This window comes from Convolutriloba macropyga, chromosome 10 (assembly GCF_964194025.1).
Source record: "Convolutriloba macropyga chromosome 10, txConMacr16.3, whole genome shotgun sequence".
NCBI lineage: Eukaryota > Metazoa > Xenacoelomorpha > Acoela > Convolutidae > Convolutriloba > Convolutriloba macropyga.
In genome coordinates this window covers 22336438-22360672 of record NC_134477.1, presented here as the reverse complement: position 1 = coordinate 22360672, position 24235 = coordinate 22336438, and the positions used below count along the sequence as shown (strand labels likewise).

The window sequence follows — 24235 nt, the reverse complement described above, 5'->3', positions numbered from 1 at the left end:
CAACCTCAGCAAACGCACAAAAACTCCTAGAACTCGAACAATTAGGACTATTAGAAACTTACAAAAAACTATGAAAAGTCACTTAAGTGGCTAAAAGATCTCAATATTAATGGATATAACTTCCAAATCGACCAACCCAGTGTTAACTGGAAGAGATCTTCGACGGAGAATGGTTAAAAGACCAAGTAATTTCAATTGTTGGTTGGCCTTGGTACATATTAGAATAAATGGCGATAATATACGCAATGCTAAGCATGGTTTTATTTATAACAAACCTTATAATAGAATTCTACAACGCCTTTGCTATTCGCAAAGCAATTGGAAAACAAGTAAGCATTACAAAAATATTACTCACTGGAATATTTGGAATCTTTTCACAGACACTAACACAATTAGTAGCTCAAACACAAGAAGATTAAAATCACTACATTGACGATAACAATACACATCATGGAAATAACAATTACAAATCGAGACAATTTAGACAAAAATTTCGTAGACACTCTACAGATTCACCACATATAACAGATAACAATGACAACAATGAACCAATAGAAGTCTATGTAGACACAAATTATAAACACTATAATACAACTATTAGAAGAACAGAAAAATGACTACAATTACGAACCATTGAATCATCCCCGAAGAAACAAAAGCCACCTTTACCAGAAAGGAAATACAAACAAGTACCATTTAAGTTAGAACCATTAGAAACAATATCGGAAAACACTAAACTGAGTGACACAGTACATCCACTACCGCCACAACTCATCACTCCACCACCTGCATACCAATGCCTAGGGACTCAACCACCATTACCTAGTGCACCTCAATTGCAACAACATACAACATCATTTAATGATAGAATACAATCATATGAAACACCACAACCCTTAATAGAACAATCTACACCACACAAAATACCTCAGCCACACAAATACATCGACGAATACAAAATCATTAATACCTACTGTAAAATTGAAGGAAAGACAAAATCCACCACCTATCGATTTTGGACAACTAAAACTAGCAGCAAATAAAATGCATAACCGCAGCCACAGCTTAGATATAATAAATAACGAGGACCAACCACATACAAATGAAGTGACGTATTGCGATACACATTCCACAGACACCTACGAAATATGAAAAAAATACATACCAGTAACATCTAACATTAATTAATACCTTCCTACAAACATTAACTGATTTAACTACCCACACACTCAACAACATATTCACCAAATGTGAATATAATGTGATCAACAGCTGCACTCACATAACGTATGCAACAACAGCACACAATCCCTAACGGTGTTTAGCATTCAGTATTCAGTAGTCAGTATTCTATACATTCAGTATTTAACACCTGTAGTCAATATCTGTTAACAACTCCATCGACTAAAACAATATGAATTCGACCATTGATATACTGAGCATGCAACATGTATACTTTAACATGCATGATTTTCATTAAAGGAATCCACAGCTAAACAACTGTCTTCTAACTAACAATTAACAACGACATAGAGTACATCTGATATGTCTCAAACTGATATAACAAATAACACTACACATCTGTTTATAACCGGAACCTGATGTAATCATAACAATGCAAACTCTACAACAGGATCGTAAAAATGCTAAATCTACATGCAACTCATGTATAACTAACAAAAACTTAACCATAAACCATCTATATCATGCATATAACATTGAATAACCAGTCGAACCTAACTGTAAAAATAACATATATCATATCAACCCAATATTCACAACATAACTGACATACATAACCATTTTCATAATATTTCATTGATATAAAAGCATACATACGATACCTCTATGGCCAACAATAACTATCAATTTTGATCAAGAGACAATGTAAAATACAATACATATTTTAGCTAGTGGCATCTAACATGGAATATGAAGCGGACTCTCCTCTAAGCTACGTCGTAGAGGAGGGGGAACTCAGCTCCGGCTCCGGACGTTCCAGCCCTGGAACAATTCGGAACAACGCATCGGAATGCAGTACGCAAACAGATGAAAAAAACGAAACAGTCACCTCAATGAGAGTGGAATTGGACAATTCTACAGCCGAGCAACAAACACAAACGGCATTAAATCAACCAACACCGCAAGAGATAGCTCGTATAATAGCACAGAAGACTGTCAGACCAAAAACCACGGATGTATGAAAAAACCTAGAATCTTTCCGTACTAGGGAAAAAACACTGTAACAGAACAAAATACTAGTACACATAGTTATCAAAATAACAGAACATTGAACAATAACTCAAAATCGAGTGAAACATATGCATCACCCTCGATGCCGAACTATCCACCACCTGACAACTATATTACTAATAATCATCGAATGCAACAACGTGTTCAACAACGTTGGTCTGAAAGAAATTCAAATCATTTTAAACCAAATAACCTTCGTTTTTCATACGCGGTGACAACCCGCAAAAAAATCGTTTTTCACCAGTCGACCAATGAACAAACGCCTACATCTACAGTTATGGAAACAATATGGTTCCACGATATGAACCCTACAAATTTGAACAATCCACATTGTTGTAATTATAACCCATTATTATCATACCGAAACTGGGCAGAAATGCCATTTGAGTCAAAGAATTATAAGTTTGTTATGGAACCTTTACACAATTTGAAAGACCGTATTTCTGAAAATTTTTCCACCTTTACCGTCTGAAAATACTAACACAGTAAAGAGAAGCACTAAAAACATGGGACGGGATGACATACATCAAGCTAGTTACCCAATTCTCAAACAGTTTTACAGCTTGACAGAACGTTTTCGTTACGGTTAAGATCACGAATTTAAAGTACCGGTAGTATGCACGTTCGACCATTTAGTGGCCAAAGCGTCACAGGACCTGTCAGCGTATAGTGTGTTCGATCACGTACTTTTTCAACTTAGTTTTAATTTCTTACATCCAACTCCGAAAGATGTACAGTACAATAACTATCGTGTTCTTGAAACAAAACTAATCCGAAACCTCATCTATTACACCTTTTTCAGAGATAGAGCAAATTATACAGACAAAAGCTACATACACATAAACGACCAGTTGACTTCCCCATACTTTTTAAACTATGGATATAAATTTAAATGGGAATATACAACTGGAACACTCAGAATTTTCTATCCCATCAAAAATTATTACATATTTTTATCAAAAAAAGCATCTGAAAGACCATTAAAAGTACCTCTTGAATCACGTGAACCTTGTGAAGAGTACCATACGTACCATTTGGAAGGAAGTGTAGCAAATCGAATACAATTCCATAACGTACGTAAAACAACAGATTTCGAAAAGGAAATACGCAAAGCAATCAAAGTTTCAATTACAGAAGTAGATATCAGCGACATTACCGATCTATTAACAGACCTACTATCTAAAGATGAAAATTTCGTTAAGTAATATACACAATAAAATGATAGAACTAACCATTCACAACAAACGGATAAACTGTAACACGCAGTTCAATACATGAACAAGTAACACACTTGGTAACATACCATTTTATAAATCTAACCATGAACTATCCTCTATGTATATATGAAAATTCCCCTTACTGATTGTATTCATTTGTACCAAACTCTATAGTACACACTCTGTATGTACAAGTAACATCTCAGCATGAATATTCATTCTCCTATTGCTCATGTTTCCCGGGTTCAACCTTCTATCACCCTGGTTTAGTAAATTTCCTGTTATCAACCCTTTGATAAATACTGATCACCTACTAAATAACAACTGGTATTAATACTTGATGCTTAATCAACACTATAGAATAAATTTTCACCAGCGGTATAATTTTTATTTTTTCTACATTTCTTAGATTAACCTTAGAAAAAAAATGTACATGCATATATGCAGCAAAGATATGCAATTTTGTAATTAAGAATAAGAAAAATACAAAAAGTACCTGATCATTTTGTGTATGAACAATGGAAACAGCTAAGAACAAGTAGTACTCTGATTATACACTAAACAGTGTAGAATAGTACAAATGTACACTGTACACGCAAAGTGTGTAACGTGTGTAACACGTATAACTGTGGATAACATGCAATATATACGAAGACCAAAACATTACCGTATGCACATAACTTATGCAGACGAATTGAGTCATGACATGACAACAATATCGAAATTCAAACCTGATTTTGCAAAAAAGTTTCAAATTACAGAAATAATGAAACACAACCGCGTTTAAAATCTACTTTGCATTATAATCTATTTAAAACACATACAAAAAGTCCTCTACTCAGTACAATAGAACAAAACGCTAACATTATAGATTCGAAAAATTCAATTTCACAAATTGAAATATCATTAGAGTCAACTAACAATCTGAGTATGAACATTCCTTGTTTCTCATGTCCTGTTTACAACCTGTTCATAAACTGTTGAAAACTGTGTCTTATACCTTATACCTGTTTATAACAACTAGTTTATAACACACAGCTCATATGAGTCAAATCACAAAATATTAGTGCATAAATGGAGACGTAACGATTGTATAATTATATTTATAAGTTTAACAACTATGTGTAGCAGGTATAACAGAAACAATCCTTTATAGTAACAACTAAAAAATTCTTTTTCCGGAGAGAATTATTTGGAAGATTGTAAATCAGTACGTCGTTTTCAGCGAACATTTGAAAAATAAAGCGCGCGGACAGATACCTTTACTAAATTTGTAAAAGTATGAAATAACCGTTAATTGGAGTAAGGCAATTGGACATTTTTGCACATAACCATTATTAAGCTATAAGCGTGTTAAAGTAACCTTGACATAATTTACAGATACGCAAAACGCATATCCTAACAAAACCGTAACAACTAACAAAGCTAAAACCTGTAAAAGTATGACATAACAGTTCGTAATGATTAAGTCATCAGAATAGCTCATGACTCAGGGAGACATCAAAAGCAATAATACTTGTTCATCTTCATTAACAAAATTTAACATGGCCAAAAAATTCCATGTCACCAAATTTTGTTGATGTCACCTAACTACCCTCAATCTTTCCAGCGAATTCTATGTAAAAAAAATAACAAAACTTTTCCAAGCAGAAGGGATACTAAGTAACAAAGAGTTTCTACCAGCTAGAATAAGCAAACAAAAAGAAGTCAGGTAAATCAGGTAAGTCACCGGACATCAGGAGAGCCTCAGACATCAACACAGGGGCCGACCGAAAAGGACCTTCACCCACTGGAAGTGGTACTGGAATAGATACTTTTGTGGTTGTTGATGTTCAATCCTTGCTTTGTGGGCAACCTGTGTCTGGGAATTGACCTACTGACAAACCGGCAAAACGCAACACATTCAAAAAAGAAAAAGAAAACACTTCAGAGAGATCAATGAGAAATTGACTGACTGTAGTACTTAAAACTTCCTAAAAATTCACAAATCCCCGGAAAGATGGAGTCAATGTTGATTGACATCCAACAAAGAAGAGGAGATTTTTTTATGAAAATAAATAAAGACTTAAATACTCGTTCCTGATTGGTTAAAAGGGAGAAATACCTTTCCTTAAATGTTTAACTGTTTTCCCTTTCACTCTTTTAGTTGGTTCCGATCAGAGTCAGACCTGATATAATAATAAAGTATATTTCTCTCTCTCTCTACTCCGCTCTTGTTTTGTATTGAGATATACGTTAGTCTTTAGCATTGGGGCCCGTGCACTGTCTACTGAAGCTCAGATAGAAGAGTAACAGACTAGAGATATAGAACTTTAGTTAGTCAGGTAAGCCTTAAGAATATAAAATATTCTGGAGACACATTAAGACCTCAGTGGAGTAACCTCGGAAGGTAACCCTAATCGAGACAGCTCTTAATCTGTGATTTTATAGGTTGTCGCCCTCACACGTTCTCGTAGAGGCCTTGCCTAGTACTATCACTACTACTGCTAATATTTTAATTTCATTGATAAACACCAAACACGTTGCAAAGACGTAGTGTTGGGAGGGCCCCGGACCAGCCCATTTTCACCCATGGTTGAGGATTTTTTGTTTTGCTTCTTTTTTTTAAAACAAAACTAAATAGAGAACTAAATATCTCTGTTCTTTTTTTTCAAACTTGAAACTGATAATATAACCAAAAGGTTAAGATTTACATGCCTTCAGATTAATCACGAATATTTATTGATCTGCTACATTGCATCTGCTACATCAAATTGTAAAAGTATATTTACTCATATGTAAATTTTGTAGATACGATTAGAGATGTGTAAAAATTCGTATTAAATTTCCTTGAAAGAGTGATTTTAGTGATTTGCAATTTATTTTCCGGCTTTTTATTTTAGCAGTTTGTTTTATTTATAACCTGACGATGAAGTAACAGTTCGAAAACGTTCATAAGAAAATTTTTAATTGACAATCCTTTTTGAATCTCGAACATTTATTGAAATAATCAAATTTCTAGATTATTCTTCTGGTTATTAATTGATGTTAGTCATTAAGCTGTTCATTCCACTATATATAAAAATAAGACACGAATGATCCTAACCATCCATCTATTGGAAAATTTCAATGCTGACGTTCAAAACTCTGTTAAAGTTCTTTTGAAAAGAGTTTTGTTCTTTATCGCTCTAACGTTAAAGTGTAACTTATTCCGTTTTTGTATGCTCTTCAAAATCAAAGATCTTTTGCCCTTCTTAGCATGCTTTTGCGTTCTTACTATCAGCTGTTTTGTCCGTTTGTTCTGTTTTAGGCCTCAATTTTGCTGTTAAAAAAATCAACAATAAAGTTAGGTTTGATCACAAGATTTGAAAATTTATCAAGCAAGAAGTCATTATTTTTCAAGCGTCCTACTTTTTTTGCAAGGTTTCACATTTCATATCATGCTAGACTTTCAACTTAATCAGTTTTTCGCTCGCTTTTCAAACTTGTCGCAAAGAGTTCAACATTACAAAATGGTATAAAATGAGCAATCAACTGAGCAAACTTCTTGGAAAAAACTCTTTGAAGCCTTAAGGCATGTTTCTTGAATAATTTTACTGGACGCCTAATTTTTTGTCATGAGACAAAGCATACAGTTTTCGAAGATAATTGAAGACAATATTTGAAAACGGGAAACAGTAACAAAATACAACAACTTCGGCTAAGAGGACTTTTTAAGGTCTAAATTGAGTCATTATAATGAAAAATTTTTTATAAATTACTAATTTTTCTAAACACCATAAAGAGTGACAATGAGAGTGACGCAGCAGAGCTGGCTGACGACCTCTGCGATCCATTCGCTGGTACAATAATATCATGGAATTCAGAAAAAAATATTATTTGGGTCGAACGGTTATTCAATTGTTGGATTGATTTGCTGCACGAGAAGTGCAAAGTTACTATAAATTTTAATTGAATTCTCTCTGAGTTTTGAACAGCGAAATTGAGGTCCAAATAAGTTAGAGTATAGTTCTGGGAAAACTTCGGCAATTCGAGCTCAGCGTCGGGTTTGGGCTCTAATTCCATTACGCTTCCAGAACTATATTCTAACATACTTAATTGTAAGCGGTTCGCACATTTTTTAAATGTTTCTGATACTATCATCTGATTCAAGTCTATGTGGAGTTTCGATATGTAAAGTTTGAAATAATTAATTCAGCTGTAAGGACATCATCGAATTTACGTCTCATATAACACACTTTTATGCCCCAATTAATCTGTCGATTTATACGCTGTATGTTTTGAGCCTTTTGTAGCCTGTATCAGCCAAAGGCGGTAGATTGTATCCTGGCTTTGCAGGTATAGGAAGCCATAACTTCACTAAGGGGTCTATTTGGTCGGTGCATTTCATTATTTGGTTTTTTAAAAAAAATAAGGGATGTATCATGTGAGAACGAGGCGGCAATTGAGCGTGTGACAGTTTGGTTTCTGAAGACTTGGGGTCGTAAAAATTTTGCGGACTTAGCGGGGGGGGGGGGGGGGGGGGTTAACATAGATCCCTTGAATTTTAATCGTTGAGATAGTTTATAATACGGTTTGATAACAATTGAAGCCTCGGAAAAAATTCAAAAATTGTTCTTAAACTGATTTTGAGTGTGAGTAATATTTTTTCTTTATGAAAATAGAGGGATCTATTCTGTTTGCCCCCCGCACCATAGTTAGCTTATATTTTTACGCCCCACAGGAGCACGTGCTTTTTTACATAGTAACGTGCTATATAACAAGATATAATTTGTAACTGGGGGTGTAAAAAACACGGGGGGGGGGGGCAAACAATAGATCCAAATAGGGGTGCTAACTAACTTTTGTATAGCATACGTTCAGTATAACACAAATATCAGTTGATCAAATTGTAAAACAACTCTTGAAAACAAAGAAATATTGGCGAATTGAGTCAGATGAGTCAAACTAAAAATCTCCCCTCTTCAACATCAGCTCCATTGAAGAATCAACAGTTTCGCGCTGCCTAAGTCTCTTAGAGTCTCGAATGCAGAATATGGACCTCCTTAGGAGAACGAAGCTGATTTTTGTCCTTAAATTTGCCATGATGTCAGCGTAGCTGTCCTCTTTTCGCGCAGAGAGCTTCCTAATGTATTGTTTCAGCTATATAATTCAAACTAGAACTTCCGGATATTTTCGTTCCTCATTTTGCCTTCAAAAACTTTGATAGAAAAAGCACTTTGAAGAAGTGTGATTAGTATCAACTCTTGATTGATAACGAAGATGAATGATGTCCCAAAGCATATCCGCATCACCAAGTTTTTTTTAACCAGAATTTGTTTTCATTTTAGGATCCTTTCCGTTTGTGAACCACTCCCCTCCAGCTTAGTGGGTGCATATTATTTGACGCACCTGCCATATTTTACTCTGCAATGGCACGTGCTCTGGACCGCTCCTCGAAATAAAATTAAGAAACTGAACGACAGTGGAGCAGCTTTTGTAATGGGACCGCATTGTTACACAATCATTGCTATAAAATTTCTAGTGAATTTTCCAAACTGTCTTTTTTTCAAAATCTGGTCCAAAAACTTAAATGGCTCCAATATAATGCGTTTTAGTTTTTGGTGTAACAGATGGCCACAATCCTATATTATCTATTCCTAACGTTATGAGAGATATTGCAAAATAGGATTCATGAAAAGGAAAACTATAAGATAGAATTGTTACAAGCCGTGTAAAGTGGAATGTCAACTCAATATTGTAAGAAAGATCTGAGGTTTTAACATTCAAAAATGTGCCATTAACTTGTGAAGACTTTGTTCAGCTTAACGCCACCATCTGTGATCGAGATTGGGTTTTGTAATGAAATAATGGAATTAAAAAAACAAGATATTTGTTTCTCCTTCACTGGCCATATGTGAATATTAGTGGTTGGACTACAGATGTTTCATTTTATATTTCCTTAATGAACTAAGCGCCTGTACCGTCTGCATGTGAACAAGTCACGCTTCGCCGAAGCCCACTTTGGAATCAAAATCATTTGTCATTTTGTATATTGGTGTAAATTAACTACTACAACTTTTACATCATAATCTACGAAAAGTTGCTGTCTCTTAATTTTTCAAGTTATCAAGCACGTGTTTATTGTCCCACAATCCCTTCTCTCCTTATTATCTGCTCTGCTCCTAGTGCTACAGTTTTCAATATGAGGTCTTCTCAATTCAAATCTGGTTAGTATATTGAAAAAAAAGTAACTTAATTGTGGTTTCAAGCTCCGAGGATAGTGTAGTCGAAGATTTACTTTGAGGTAAATAAGGCTTGTGATTTTTATATATATATATATATATATATATATATATATATATCGCTTCGTTTCTGTATTAATTGAGTATACTGTTATATACTCGTTGAAACCCCGATAAAGTGTGTTGAGAATGATAATCGTTTCAGTTGAACTGTTGACCTGAGTACTTATAATGCGGTAGTTTTAATGGCCGGAAATAACTCGTACGCAGAATTTCGGAGATCTATTCTGATCAATGGTTTTTAGATAACACATTATCCTGCAAAAATAGCCCGAGCTGTTAAATGTCCACTAAGCTGGATGAATCTGCAGATTGAGTGTATGTCCCTTGTAACCCCCATCTCATTCGATATTCGCAATGATCTGTTGTTATCTACTGACATATTGGTATAAGGAGGTGGCGTGGTCGTGGCTTAATAACGGAGAAGTTTGTTGACTTTCAGGTGTTTTGTTGTTGTGCTTTTGTTTGGAGTATGGACTTGTCAGAGGGACAGCCACTACAGAGGCAGTGGTTGGTGCCTCAACCGAGATGTCCTCCCAAATGGGCAATGGACTGTCAGCACTCGAGATCAAAATAGAGGCCGAGCAGATCCAGGATGAGAACAACGAGTTACTCCAGGTTACTTTAACTACTCATACTATTACGACGTTGAAAGATGCCACAAAACATCGAATTACTTGTCCATTGCTCAATTTATTTGCAGGACATTTTGAGTCCAATTGCTAAATGTAGAGATGCTTACCACTTAAAAATGGCAGCAACGTAGTCTAATTATTCAACTTTCTGCTTTCGCATGTAAACTTTAAGGCTTCGCGTTTTTAAATATGTTCACAAGTATCGACGAAATATTTGGTGACGTCTCAACAAATATTTACCAAAATATAGAATTTTCAACAAATCTGGCCGGCAAAGGCCAGATTTGATATCAGTTCCTCCCAGAATATACATTTTTTCTTTTTCGGCTTAACGCGATTTCTGAGCATATTTATGTTAATGCTCACTTCATATTTTAAAACATGGAAAGTTTGTTGAGTTGATTATGGAGCAATCAGCCAATCATAAAACAGTTTTAACATTTTCTGAACTCTTGTTGGCCAGCAATAAATGTTCTATATTTTGATACGTCTGCTATTTTCATTAACGCCTGAATATTCATTCGATTGTGCCAGTTGCCTCCAGTTGACTGGCATAAGCAGATTCCATAAATATAATCAGAGCTCAGTCGTTATTTTAGTCTCAAGAGATGTCAGATTCTTGTCACTCAGTAAGAGGGGAGCTTTCTTTTTGAGTCTTGTCATCGAAAGCGCGAGGAAAAATATTTGGCCACAATTTTAATTTGACGCGGCTTTTGAGCGTTAGCGGGAAGTGCAAAATCAAATTGTGTTCGTTTTTGTGTTTGTGGCAAAATAGTTGGACAGAAGTTACAGTGCAGGTTATGAATAAATCAAATCATGGTTTGTCAGGGAAACAAGATTCAATTCAGATGGATAAAACTTTTGCTTTTACAGATTCTTCAAAAAGCCGTGATAGAACACATTTCCTCTGTCCTGTGTCTATAACAAACTTTCTGAATAGATTTTTATTGCACCACAGATCTTGCCTGAGAGTGGAATATGACTGTATTTACTGTCACAGTTGCTATAAAAACAATCCAAACTAAGCGATACTAGTTACAGTGATTTCTCACGAAAAGCAGTTACGGTATAAGATCCTATGATGAAACTGCTCTTCGAATATATTGAAATCAGAGTTCTTGATCTCTTGTTAAGTTTATATTTCTTTGTCATCAATTATAATAGAAGTGTACATTCGTTAGATTAATTAAATTAGTAGCTTGAAGAACTCTGGCTTTTTTCTGACTTAGTCATTTGTGAAGTTTAGATTATGGCTCTTTTTATATCTTGTTCCAAATAACAACTTTCTCAAAATTTCTTATTTGGTCTGCGCTGTTTCCGAATTCAACGATGCGCAGACAGGTATTTTGGTTCGTCTTCAACTAACAACGATCAGAAAGTTCTTGCTGAAAATAGCTAACACGGAGGATACAGAAGTTCATTTTCGGAAGAAGTTCTTCCCATAAAATGTGTTATCTTTGTGGATTTACTTTATAAGTGACTTATAACATGCTTGACTTCTTCATGTTTGCGTTTTACTAAAATAATCAAATGAAAAGTGCGACAAAGTTGATATCATTTTCCGACCTAATTTAGTAGTGTTGTAAAATAAGGTGTAATAAATTGCTTGAAGCTCACTTGGTGATTACCCCCTGCGTTAACATTTTTTAATTGATTCGCACGCCCGCTGGACGTTTGAGAGCTTTTGATGGGTTAGGTTTTTGTTAATCGCGTTTGATTGTTAGTTATTCGACTTCAAGGACACTTCTGATAAACAAGTCATTGAGAAAGTATAAGTGCCGGGTGAGTTGCGACTTTTTTAAGCTGGTTTTCTTCAAATCATGGAATGGTCATACGTCAGGAATCGGCTGTAAATAGTAGTGGCATCGGGAATTATCAATCCTTTTTTGTGAGACAACCAGAGTTTCGTGCGTTGATGATAGTGTTAACATCTTCAGCTACCGCGTGTTACTATGTTACTATACAAGTGTAAGTATACAGGTATTCAAAGGTCGATTGAAAAAATTTTGATAGACAAGGCAACATCAGTTCCTATCCAAAAAGCTACTAGCACATGGCATGACTTCCGCTTTAAATGAGCTGTGACCATAAACTGGAATAAAAACTATTTGTGTTTGTACATAAATCGTTTACACTTATTATTATATATTTAGCGACAGCTATCCCTATACAATAATATAGTGTTATCTCTCCCTCATTTTGAAAATGGAGTAAATTGGGGTTGTTGCGTTATGTAGAGAATAATCAACTTGGCTGATGAGATAATGAAGGAGACGGATGACATGATAGGGGAGTTGGCCTCAGAGGCAGGAGAGCAGGTCCTTATTGATGCTGAACAGGCAAACGCCTACTGTGTGGATCATTCCTCTTCCATCAAGGAGATCGCCTACAAACTATGGAAAGATGGTCAGTTGCTCTTCCGATTCTTTTTTAAACATGTCTAATAAAGCACGTTTAATTATTTCGCTTCACATGATTGAAACAAAGTCTACAGCAACGAATCGGTAAATATTTAGCAAGACGGCTTGTGCGAGTCTGTGTGTAGCACAGAATGATTCAACATACATCTCAAGTTTTCTAGAGAAATCTTTTTCGAAGAGGAAGAGCATTTTTCATCGCCAATAGTGTAAATTTGCTACGCGAGTTAGTTGATAGAGGGGAAATGGATTTTTTCCGTTTGTACCCCCCCCACCCCCCTAGCTTACTGGGTGCATATTATTTGCACCCTCCAGACGATTGTTCCATATTTTTACATAAAGATTACTATGTAATGGCACGTGCTCTGTAACTCGGGGGAGCATAACGTATACTGGGGGGCACAAACGGAAAAGATCCGGGTTTCTTTTCAAAATAAGACAACTGTAAAGAACAAAGAAATCATTAAAAATAACAGGTAAGATTGACATTTTTATTTCCAAATTTGTCTCATTTTTCTAACGAGTTTTGAGTATCACTCTGGTAAGTTCTGTATGTTTAGAAGTGAAACATCTTAATCAATTGGAAAATTCTCAATAATTTCTCAAGTGGAACAAGAATCAACGGAAAAGAAGACAAATTGAAATCGAAAGACAACATTCTTCGGGGCCTTCTCACTAAATATTGTCTTTTTGTTTGGTTCTGCATATTACAAGTATCTGAAATATGAGTTCAGATATAAGTTTTGATTAATGATAGCAGCTGGGGCTATTATTGGCCTTGCCTTCTCTTGGTTTTTTTGAATAGCCGCCCTCATCTTCTCAGCCGGCTATTATAGCGCTCCTTTTTACAATTCAAGGAATTTGAATTGTATTGGGGTGCTGTCTTTTTTACGACTCGAAGAGGAGTATTGGAGAAGTCCTGTTTTTTTAAGTCAATTTTATTGGACTGATTTTTGAAGCGGGAAATGAAACGCGTGAAAAAATTTGGAGTGATTTTGGGGCTGAACAAAAGTTAAGAGCGGAGCGAAAAGAGAGTGGTTTTTGTTCATACCGCTGTTTTTGAGAGAGCGAGAAATTGATGTGTGAAAAAATTTTCTCTGAGCGAGCGAGTTTTTTTTGTTCACTTGCGGCTTTTAAAAGCAGTTTTTTTTGCAACTTTTGATGGTTATGAGGTTTGATTATGATATTGTATTAGTTTTAGGCTTGTTTTGATAGGAATTGAAGGTTTCAAGTAGTTAATTCTGAGTTTAATGCTAATTTGGAGGTATTTGATCAGTTTTGCTGATTTTTAGACAAAATTTAATGATTTTTTGCCTCTTTTTTGTATTAATTCTTTAAGTGGGATTTGAATGGAAGCTTGTTACTTAGGGAATATTCAGCTACCAATTGACTAAAGTCTTTTTGGTGTAAATCATTCTTTTCTTCGGAAAATTGACAGAAAAATTGAGAAATTTTAAACCATTTTTCTTATTTTTTTTGCAGTTTTTCTTTTTTCTTAGTCTTAGACAACTTTCTTAGGCTATTATGACTTGCCCATTGTTTTGCGAATGTTCCATTGCCCTAAGTGGAAAGGAATTTTACGCGGCTTTACGTTTCCTTGTACTATTAAAAAAAAACTCAAGTTAAAAAAACTTAAGTTTTTATAGTTTTTTATTCAATTTGTTTTTGAATGCCGTTTCTATTCTTCCTTAATTTTTTCATGGCATTTGTGGAGGTTTGGGGTTTACAGTAGTTGTCCTAGTTGTGTAGCCAAAAATGTAGTACATTTAAGTTTAATGCTAATTTGTAGATTTTTGATCAGTTTTGCTGATTTTTAGACGAAATTTAATGATTTTTTGCCGTTTTTTTTGTTTTAATGCTTTAAGTGGGATTTGGATAACAGCTTGTTAAGATATATTCAGTTACTTTTTGTCTAAAGTTTTCTTGGTATAACTCATTTTTTTTCTGAGGAAAATTGACAGAAAAATTGAGAAATTTTAAAACCATCTTTCTTATTTTTTGAATGTTTTCTTTTTTTAATCTCAGACAAGTTTCTTAGCCTTTTATGACTTGCTCATTGTTTTGCGAGCTTTTCATTAATCTAATTGCAAAGGAACTTTATTCGGCTTTATGTTTCCTTCTACTACTTGTTTTTGAACGCCGTTTCTATTCTTCCTTAATTTTTTATGGCATTTATGGAGGTTCAGGGTTCACAATAGTTGTTCAGTTGTTTAGCCATAAGGATGGACAATTTTCTCCTTCGAGATGTTTCCGGAATTCTTCCGGCTTTGTTTTTTTAAGATCTGTTCACACATTTTCATGATTTTTGAAGTCAAATTGGAGTAGTGATTTTGGTCACGCCGAAACAGGAAGTGGAGCGAAAAAGCGAGTGGTTTTGCGGCGTGAAATTTTTTCGCTCTAACTTTAAAGTAGAGTGACAAAACGGTGTTTGAACCAAAATTCGCTTTCTCGCTAGTGGTTTTTTGTTCACATGCGGCAATTTCACTTTGATTTTTACTGTTTTTTCATTTTTTGGATCGAATTTTTTTCTAAATGGTTTTCCCAATCCATTCATAGTCCATTCTAGGTCTAGTTTTTTGTTTAGTCAATGAAAATTCTTTGAATTATACGTCAGGATTTGTTCTGCTATGTTTTTTTAATTCTTCGAACTTCTTTTTGGCTTTACCCATTTTGCCGCTTTTTCGACATTTTGCGTGAAATCTTTGACTTCTCTAGGCTAGTTTCACTCTTCTGTCATTCTGCTCAAAGTCCTTTTAGACAGCAGCTGCTCAGCAAAGCAATTCAAAATGAAGAGAGTCAGTATAAAAAATCAAAGTTAGAAATAGACACGGGATAAACCCATAAAGCCCATTTTTAGATGCCCGGTACTTGAACTTTATTCTCATAAGTTTTAGTTACTATCTATAATGCTTATAGGTATTGATAGTAGACCCTGTAGCCTCTCGCTGAGAGACAGAAGTATGTTCAATTACGAAATGACATCAAAATAAATCGCACTTACAGATGTTTTTAATACAAAAATCAATTTTTATTGATATTTTCTTATCTTTCAATCCCAATAGAGTTATGGGAATCAACGGCGGCTATTTTCCCTAAATCTGCCGGGTATGTTTATTTTTTCGTCAATATTTTTGTTACAACCATTTGACGTCAGAACCACTTCAAATCTGCTTTTTGTACATTTGTTCATGCAATTTGTGCGTCAATTCTCACTCTTAGTGGAGCGAGTTTTCGGTTCATTTGCGTGATTAAGTTTTTTGTCACACGTGACTTACCTCACTCTCAAAAATGACTTCCTCACTTTAAAATTGACTTTTCTTTACTTTAGTTCAAAGAGATAAGGTCAAGTGAATTTGTGTCACTTTAAACGTAGGTCAGATTCTTTATCAGAATATAACATATCATCCTTTAATTAAGAGTATTTTTTGGTCTGTCCTTTTAATGGTTTTCAACTGCTCATAAAAGGTTTTCAACTGCTCATAAAGTGGAAGGCTCCTTATGGGCATAATTTGTGTCAATTTAATATCAAGAGATTCGATATTTAGATGAACTTAATAAGATGAATTTCTTGTTTTTCTAAATTGTTTCTTTTCTGTTAATCTGGTTTTCAAAATCCCATATAAATCTGGTCCATAACTTCCAGGCTCATTTAATTTAACACTCTCTGGTGGACATTGATTCAGATTTCGGAGGTACTTGGGATGAAGATCCCAAAATTTTTTTAGTTTGTTTTTAATTTCTCTCGAATGAGGAACTATTGTAAACGTATGTCCTTTTTAATGCAAATTTTTTGCTTAACCGTTGAGCGCTTTGCTTCTAGAGTAGTCCTTTACTTCTCAAGTGATTTTTCACGCATTTCTTGATTTCTGAGTGATTTCAATTGCTCGCTCCGAAATAGTTTGTTGTTACACTCGATGACAAGTACTTGATAGCCGAGTGGTCGATACCTCCGTCGAGGTAACAGAAACGTTATCAGGAATTCGGGCTGCGGATCCTACTGACGTTTGATTTTTTCACACCCATAAAGAAAATTATATCGAGGCTACAGCCCCTGAATTAAATAAATTGCGCCGCCTGTCATTCGAGAGCAATTTAGTCGTTTTATGTTTTTTATAATGTGAAAGCATGCAGATAGATCTTTTACTCTCTCAGTTGATTGAGTTATTACTAAACTGGAGCCAATTTGAGAGTCCTAAATCGAAAATCACCTTGATTATCTGCAAAAATAACAACAAGAATTAAAGAAAGTAACAAATTTTTCATTTTCTTGTTCTCAATAAATTACGCTTTCTGACGTTTTCTAACGTATCCTAGTATTCTTTTGTTGTGTCTATTTTAGTCTAATCTAATCCTACATTTACTCTAGAAAGTAATATTCATGATCAACGTAAGTATAAGGAAATTTGAAAAAATTGTAATTTTTCTTCCTGAAAACATTGATCTTTGTTTCTTAACCAACTGAAAAATACTATTGTTTCGGTTGATATAGGAGCCATTCAAACAAACCGATACTCATATAGGAGCCTCGATTTTAACTATTCTTATATTCTTCCTGAATTAGGGGTAGCCATCAAATTTGAACTTTTTCTGTTAATTTGTAAATCAAGTGTTTCGTTTTTGTTATTCGTTTAGTTTCTTTTGAATGAAACTAGTAATGAATATTTAGAAGGCATGATATAGGTTTATGTTGAATAATGAATTCAAAAATAGAAAGTATTCATGTTTTTCAGCTTTATCTAAAAACATTTTTTGACTTTTTTATACGTTGGCGTTAACATATTTAGTGTTAGTTTCTATTTGTAACGAGGCTGGTTGAAGATATTTAATGACAAAAAGGAAATTTTGGATTTAATTTCTGGTAAGAAGAGAAAGACCCAAATAAGTTTTTTTCTGCTTGGTAAATGCTACTATATTAAAAAAAATTGAATAAATTCGTTTTTAATAGCCGCCGTTAGCTTCTCAAACAGCAATTATTTAGGCGCTCTCCTTTTTTACAATTCGAAGAGTTTGAATTGTTTTGGGGCGCTGTCGTTTTTTAAGATCTGTTCACACATTTTCCTGATTTTTGAAATCAAATTGGAGTAGTGATTTTGGTCACACCGAAACAGGAAATGGAGAGAAAAAGCGAGTAGTTTTTTAGGCGTGAAATTTTTCTGTTCTTATTTTTAAAGTAGAGTGGGAAAACGGTTATTGAACAAAAGTTCGGTTTCTAGCTTGTAGTTTTTGTTCACATGCGGCAATTTCACCGTGATTTTTGCAGTTTTTTCGATTTTGACATTGATTTTCTTTTTTTGTAAATATTTTTTGATCTGATTTTTTTTAGAAATGATTTTCCCAATTCACTCATACTCCGTTCTAGGTCTAGTTTTTTGTTTACTCATTTAAAATTCTTTGAATTTTACGTCAGGACTTGGTCCTGTTATGTTTTTTAATTCGCTTTACCTTCTGATCACCTTTTTCGTTTTACATAAGACACGACTTTCACGTTTGACTTCTGACTTACTTAACTAACTGTTTCAACTGAATGGTTTTTAAATCCATTCACTCAATGATTGCCCAAGATAGTGAGGGCAGTCAAGGTTAAAAGAGTAAAATCAGAAGAGACGGGATAAACCAATAAAGCCCGGTCATTAAGTCATTGAGAATTAGGTTATCAAAGTTCATTAGAGTGTTTGTTAACTGACATCGGTATCTTTTTAGCTTTGCGTTTAGAAGCTGAATTAAAACACTTTTGGACACTGAAAAAAATTAGAAAAAGATTTGGTCAATTTATCTCTTTTTTTCTCTTCCTGTGTCAATCACGATGTGCATCAAGTGCGTCAACGGTGGCTATTTTCCGGCAATCTGCCGGCTATGTTCAATTGGTTCTTTCGGCTAACGAACTTGTCTAGTCCAACGCAAATATTAAAATGAGAACAAAAAAAATTGAAACGCTCCAACCTCATTCTAATCCAGAAAGTGGGAACAATAAAATGCGTTAACTCATCGGTTGCTGTAATCTTTATTTAAGCGTGGAAACCGAAATGTTTTGTGACATTTTTTAAAGAGAAGGTTAAACTCGTAACCTAGCTGCTACAATGGTTTGTATTAAAGATGTATTCAATCAGATAAAAACATAAGACAATTTTAAGGATCGCAATATAACTCTGAGCAATTTTTGCTGAATTATTTCAAAAGATCAAGATGTGCATTCAATATGTAAAATTCTCAACACCTTCTTCCAAACTTGAAATATAATTTTGACCGAAAGGTCATGAACTGTAAACCCGCAGCTGGAGAAGTTTTCAGAAATTAGAGGCCAATTCCGGCGTAAAATACTTTGAATGAATTTCAGGGAAGAATATTACGGTGACAATTGAAGACATTGCCGAGATGATTTTGGATTACGAGTCAGAGATGCAGATGACAGAAGCTCCTGTGAAGAGACGAAGAAGATCGGCTACTGGTGCTAGTACCCCTGTGGTGCCTCTGACCACGGCTGCCGCAACCGAGGCACCCGCTGCAACCATTGCACCTGTTGATATCGAGGGCGAAGCATCTGAAATAGTTAAATTGGCTGACCAGTCCAGAAGTGAATTTGACCGAGAGTTGGAAAACATAATCACGCTTGGTAAGTGAGAATTTTAAAAGGTTATTAGCATTTGATTGGTTGTTTTCCCTGATTTGCTGTTCAAGAAAACTTCTAGAAATGAGAAAAACGGATGAGAACAACAGTTGATGTCGGAGAATACAACAGATGTGAAAAAAGCACAATTGAATTAATCAGCTAAGTAATGGAAAATATTGTCCTGCATCTGTGTCTTTGTGAGCTGCAGTCTGTGAGAAAAGTTGTTGGGGCTTTTAGGAGGTCAGAGAGAAGTAACGGGGTGTCATCTTTCTCTGCACTTTTTACAGCTGCAAAGTTGTAAGCTGAGCGTAGCTATATTGAGGTGTTCGTGTCTTTTTAATAGCCGCGTCCTCAATTCCAGGCGGCTATTAAAGTGCTCCTAATTTTTTTTTACAATTCAAAGAATTTAAATTGTATTGGGGCGCTGTCTTTTTTTTAAGATCTTCACACATTTTCATGATTTTTGAAGTCAAATTGGAGTAGTGATTTGGGTCACGCCGAAACAGGAAGTGGAGCGAAAAAGCAAGTGGTTTTGCGGTGTGAAATTTTTTCGCTCTAAATTTAAAGTAGAGTGAGAAAACGGTGTTTGAACAAAAATTCGCTTTCTCGCTAGTGGTTTTTTGTTCACATGCGGCAATTTCACTTTGATTTTTACTGTTTTTTCAATTTTTTGGATCGAATTTTTTTCTAAATGGTTTTCCCAATCCATTCATAGTCCATTCTAGGTCTAGTTTTTTGTTTAGTCAATGAAAATTCTTTGAATTGTACGTCAGGACTTGTCCTGTTATGTTTTTTTACTTCGTCTAACAGATTTTTGTTTCGTCTTACCCTGACTTCTTGGAATTGACTTTTTCAATGACTTACCTCACTCAAAAAATGACTTCTGAACTCACTTATGGAACTTTAAATTTTATGAACATTTACTTATTAAAGGTCAATAGTGTGCATCTAAGATGTGCCAAACATATGCCCTAATTCTTGAATATTAGAGTCTTGAGTTTTTGATTTCGAATATTATTTTTGGGATCTTTTCCGTTTGTGCCCCCCCCCCTCAAATTTTGCACGTGCATCGGGGGGGGGGTGCAATTAATATGCGCCCACTAAGCTGAGGTGGCCAAAACGGAAAAGATCCTAATTTTGAAAAACCCTATTAGGGCTTTCTCCTTATAGAGCCTTGCGGAAGTTTTGGGGAAATTTATTTGTTAAAGGTCAATAGTGTGCATCTAAGTAGTGCCAAACATATATGCCCTAATTCTTGGTTATTAGAGTCTTGAGTTTTTGATTTCGAATATTATTTTTGGGATCTCCGTTTGTGCCCCCAGTACCTTATGCGCCCCCCCCGCAGTTACAGAGCACGTGCCATTACATAGTAAGTCATTATGTAAAAATTATTGCACGTGCATCTGAGGTGTGCAAATATGCGCCCACTAAGCTGAGGGGGCACAAACGGAAAAGATCCTAATTTTGAAAAGCTCTATTAGGGCTTTCTCCTTAGAGCTTATGTGTCTCATAAAAATGACAGTCCAAAGCTAACCCAAAATGTGCTAGTGGTTTATTTATTAAAGGACTGGTGGTCGATCTGTCTATCTAATCTTTTTAGTTGTTTCAATTCATGGAAGTCCGCAAGCGTCTATCGCGGCTATTTTCCGGCAATCTGCCGGCTATGTTTTTACTATTCAAAGAATTGGATTTGTGTTGCAGCGCTGTCTTTTTACGACTCGAAGAGGAGTATCGGAAATTGTCTTTTTAACCAATTTTACTGGAGTGAATTTTGAAGCAAGAAATAGAACGTGTGATAAAATTAGTAGTGGTTTGGGTCTGAGCAAAACAGGAGTGGAGCGAAAAGAATGTTTTTTTTTGTTCATACCACTATTTTTGAGAGAGCGAGAAATTGAGGTGTGAAAAAATTTCTGTAAGCGAGCGAAATTTTCTGTTCGTGTGCGGCTGTTAAATGCAATTTTTGCGGAATTTTTGATTGGGAGGTTTGAGGTAATATGTAGGTTTTTAATCTTTTTTGCTAATTTTAGGCGCGGTTTTTGTTTCGTTCTACTGCTGGGAGGGGAATATGAAGAGACGCTTATTTCTTAAGGAGTTTTTAGATATCAAGTGGTTACAGTATTATTGGCATTAAACGTTTTTTTAACAGGTCGAGAAATATCGAACTAATTTTTGCAGTTTTTCCGTTTTTCTAATCTTTTTAGCCTACAGTTTTTTAACCTATTTTTTTTCAAGCACTTCATTACTCTATTTGCTCCGATGAAAGTGTTTTGGCTCTATGTGCTCTCGAATGTTAAAAACTTCATTTAAAGTTGGAATTTTTTTTAACTATTGCTTTTGGGGAGGTCTGGTTCAAGTTAGATATTCTAGTTGTTTTGGCTGCCTTTTGATTAAATTGATTTTATTTTTGAGTTGCTTATGGTAAATTCATTGAATAATTTTAATCAAATGTTGTCCGTTTCGTCTGTTTTTTTGCAAATTTGTGCTTTTGGTACTTTTTCATGTTGAATCTTTTATTCACAGCTATTCAATAGGTGTTGCTGGAAGCTCGACATGGCAGTTTTAATGAAATGAATGATACAAATCTATTTTTCTTGTTTCTTTTTTTTGTATAGCAATTGAACGGCGCTTTTCGTGAAATAATGTTTGAGAAGTAACTTATTAGCAGTCTCTGCATATCTTGTAGCTAAATTTGTTTAAATTTTGCAGATAATATTGTTTTTATTGTATCCTTCATTTCCGTTCACTTACTTACGTTTTCTCTACATAAAAAGTTTTTTATTGTTTTTGGTATCAATTTTTAGTCTCTAATGAATGAAAACTAAACTTGTTGCTTGGTCTTTTGTCAATAATTGTTTTGGAGTTCAACTTACCAAGAAAATTTTATCAGATGCTTTTTCTTTTCTGGTCCGATACTTTATCGTCCAGTTTCATGTTATTGTTAAAAGCTTTCAGTTTTTTTTCTAATTACTCTGTTCATTATTTCAGTTAGGGTGGCCAATTTTTTGCCTTCGAGGGGTTTCCTGAAATCATTGGGCTTTGTTTTTTTAAAGAAAAGTTCACACATTTTCATGATTTTTGAAGTCAAAGTAGAGAAGTGATTTTGCTCACGCCGAACCAGGAAGTGGAGCGAAAAAGCGAGTGGTCTTGCGGCGTGAATTGTTTCCACTTAAATTTCAAAGTAGAGTGCGAAAACTGTGTTCGAACAAAAATTCGCTTTCTCGATTGTGATTTTTTGTTTACATGCGGTTGTTTGATTTTGATTTTTGCCGATTTTTTCTTTATCGTATTTTTTGTTTTTGTCAGTTCATGTATTGTCAAAGCAGTTCATGCATTCCAGTTCGAGTCTTTCTTATTTAAAATTTCTTTGAATTGTGCCAGGACTTGTCCTGCTATTTTTCTTTGTTTTGTCGTCTGACGCTCTTTTCGTTTTACATTTGTTCACACAGCAAAGCTGAAAAAGTCCAATTTTCTGAATGACTTCTTCCTCTTACTAACGGCGTTTGCGTGTGTGATGGCATTTCTCTCCTCTCTCTCTCTCTCTCTCTCTCTCTCTCGCTCGCTCGCACTTGCTCTCTAGTGAAAGTTTTTACGTCATCTGCGTGATTAGATTTTTATCACATCTTGGCTTACCGCTCAATAAAATGACTTTTCCACTCTAAAACTTAATTTTAATTTGAATTATTTTAAGGTCAAAGGAACTCGTATGTCTAATGAAGGTCCCTAATGAAAAAACTTCTGCGGAGTGAAATTAAACAAGTCTTATTGTTTTTATCGCTGAATACTTTTACATAGCGTTTTGAGCGGCGACGTATTTTTTTTCGGCTTATATCTGTATAATAATTGTCCAATAATTGTTTCAATCAACATGGACAGCTCAGTTAATCGACTAAACGCTGAGGAGTTCGAACTAGTCTCCTTTTGTGTGAGTGCAATCAAACCGGGGAGACATATATCATTGTTTTGCTCTCCTCTTTGGTTGAGTTTAAATTAAGGACAAAAGATTCTCCTGCCCTCTCATTGGGTGAGGTGAAATTGATATCAACTCCTAATTGGGTGAGCTCGGAGTTTCTCCACAGCATATTAATGAACTCATAAGGTGGAAGATCATAAATGTGTTGTAGCAAACGAGATGAAAGTAGTGATGGCGTTCCAAGCTGACAATATTTACGAGAACGAAGAGGCAGTCCAGGAGACACAGGAAGACATCAGAGATGCAGAGGAGGAGGTTATTGCATTTTGTGACAGAATTGTGGACACGGCTGTCAACATCATCAAACAGAACACTCGATCTATGGACATGATCACCGAATACGCTGAGAGCATCGACGCCGAAGACTCTTCCTAATCAATCTATCATCTATCCCAAATTAACATACCAATAAGCAACCAATTCATTTCCAGTCATCGAACCAACAAACAATGTTTCTCATTTATGTCTTTAAAAGGCGTTCTCACCGCAGAAATTGTTCTCAGATGCTGTTTGCCAGAAAAGCGTTGCTATCATTTTCAAATGTAAACTAAAAGGTTCCAAAAATGTTGTGACTATCAATTTGAGTTCATTACTGGGAGTCTGTAAAGTATTGTCATAGCCATAATGCGCGATCAGTACGATTGAATCGTGAATTGGATGTGATGGAATGAAGTGGTGTTATTTTGCATTTTGATTCGGATAATTTTGATGTGGTAATGGGCAGACATATTATTTCTATGCGATATCAGTGTCTTAAAATGTGAATTGAACCTTCTTATATTCGTATTTTTAATTCAATTAGGTGTTGAGATGTAGTTTTTAAACCAGCTTGCGATCACAATTAAACAATTGCTCCCCTACAATTGTGGTCCT

At 35.0% G+C, this 24235-nt stretch overlaps 1 protein-coding gene across 1 annotated transcript; it reads left to right on the top strand.

The window, feature by feature from the left end:
* Positions 1–9395: 9395 nt before the first annotated feature.
* Positions 9396–24148, top strand: LOC142348824 (uncharacterized). Its single transcript, XM_075400350.1, has 5 exons — positions 9396–9658; positions 10176–10351; positions 12606–12774; positions 19120–19395; positions 23514–24148. The coding sequence occupies exons 1-5, from the start codon at positions 9634–9636 to the stop codon at positions 23735–23737; spliced, it is 870 nt and encodes a 289-aa protein (XP_075256465.1). The 5' UTR covers positions 9396–9633; the 3' UTR covers positions 23738–24148.
* The last annotated feature ends 87 nt before the right edge of the window (positions 24149–24235 follow it).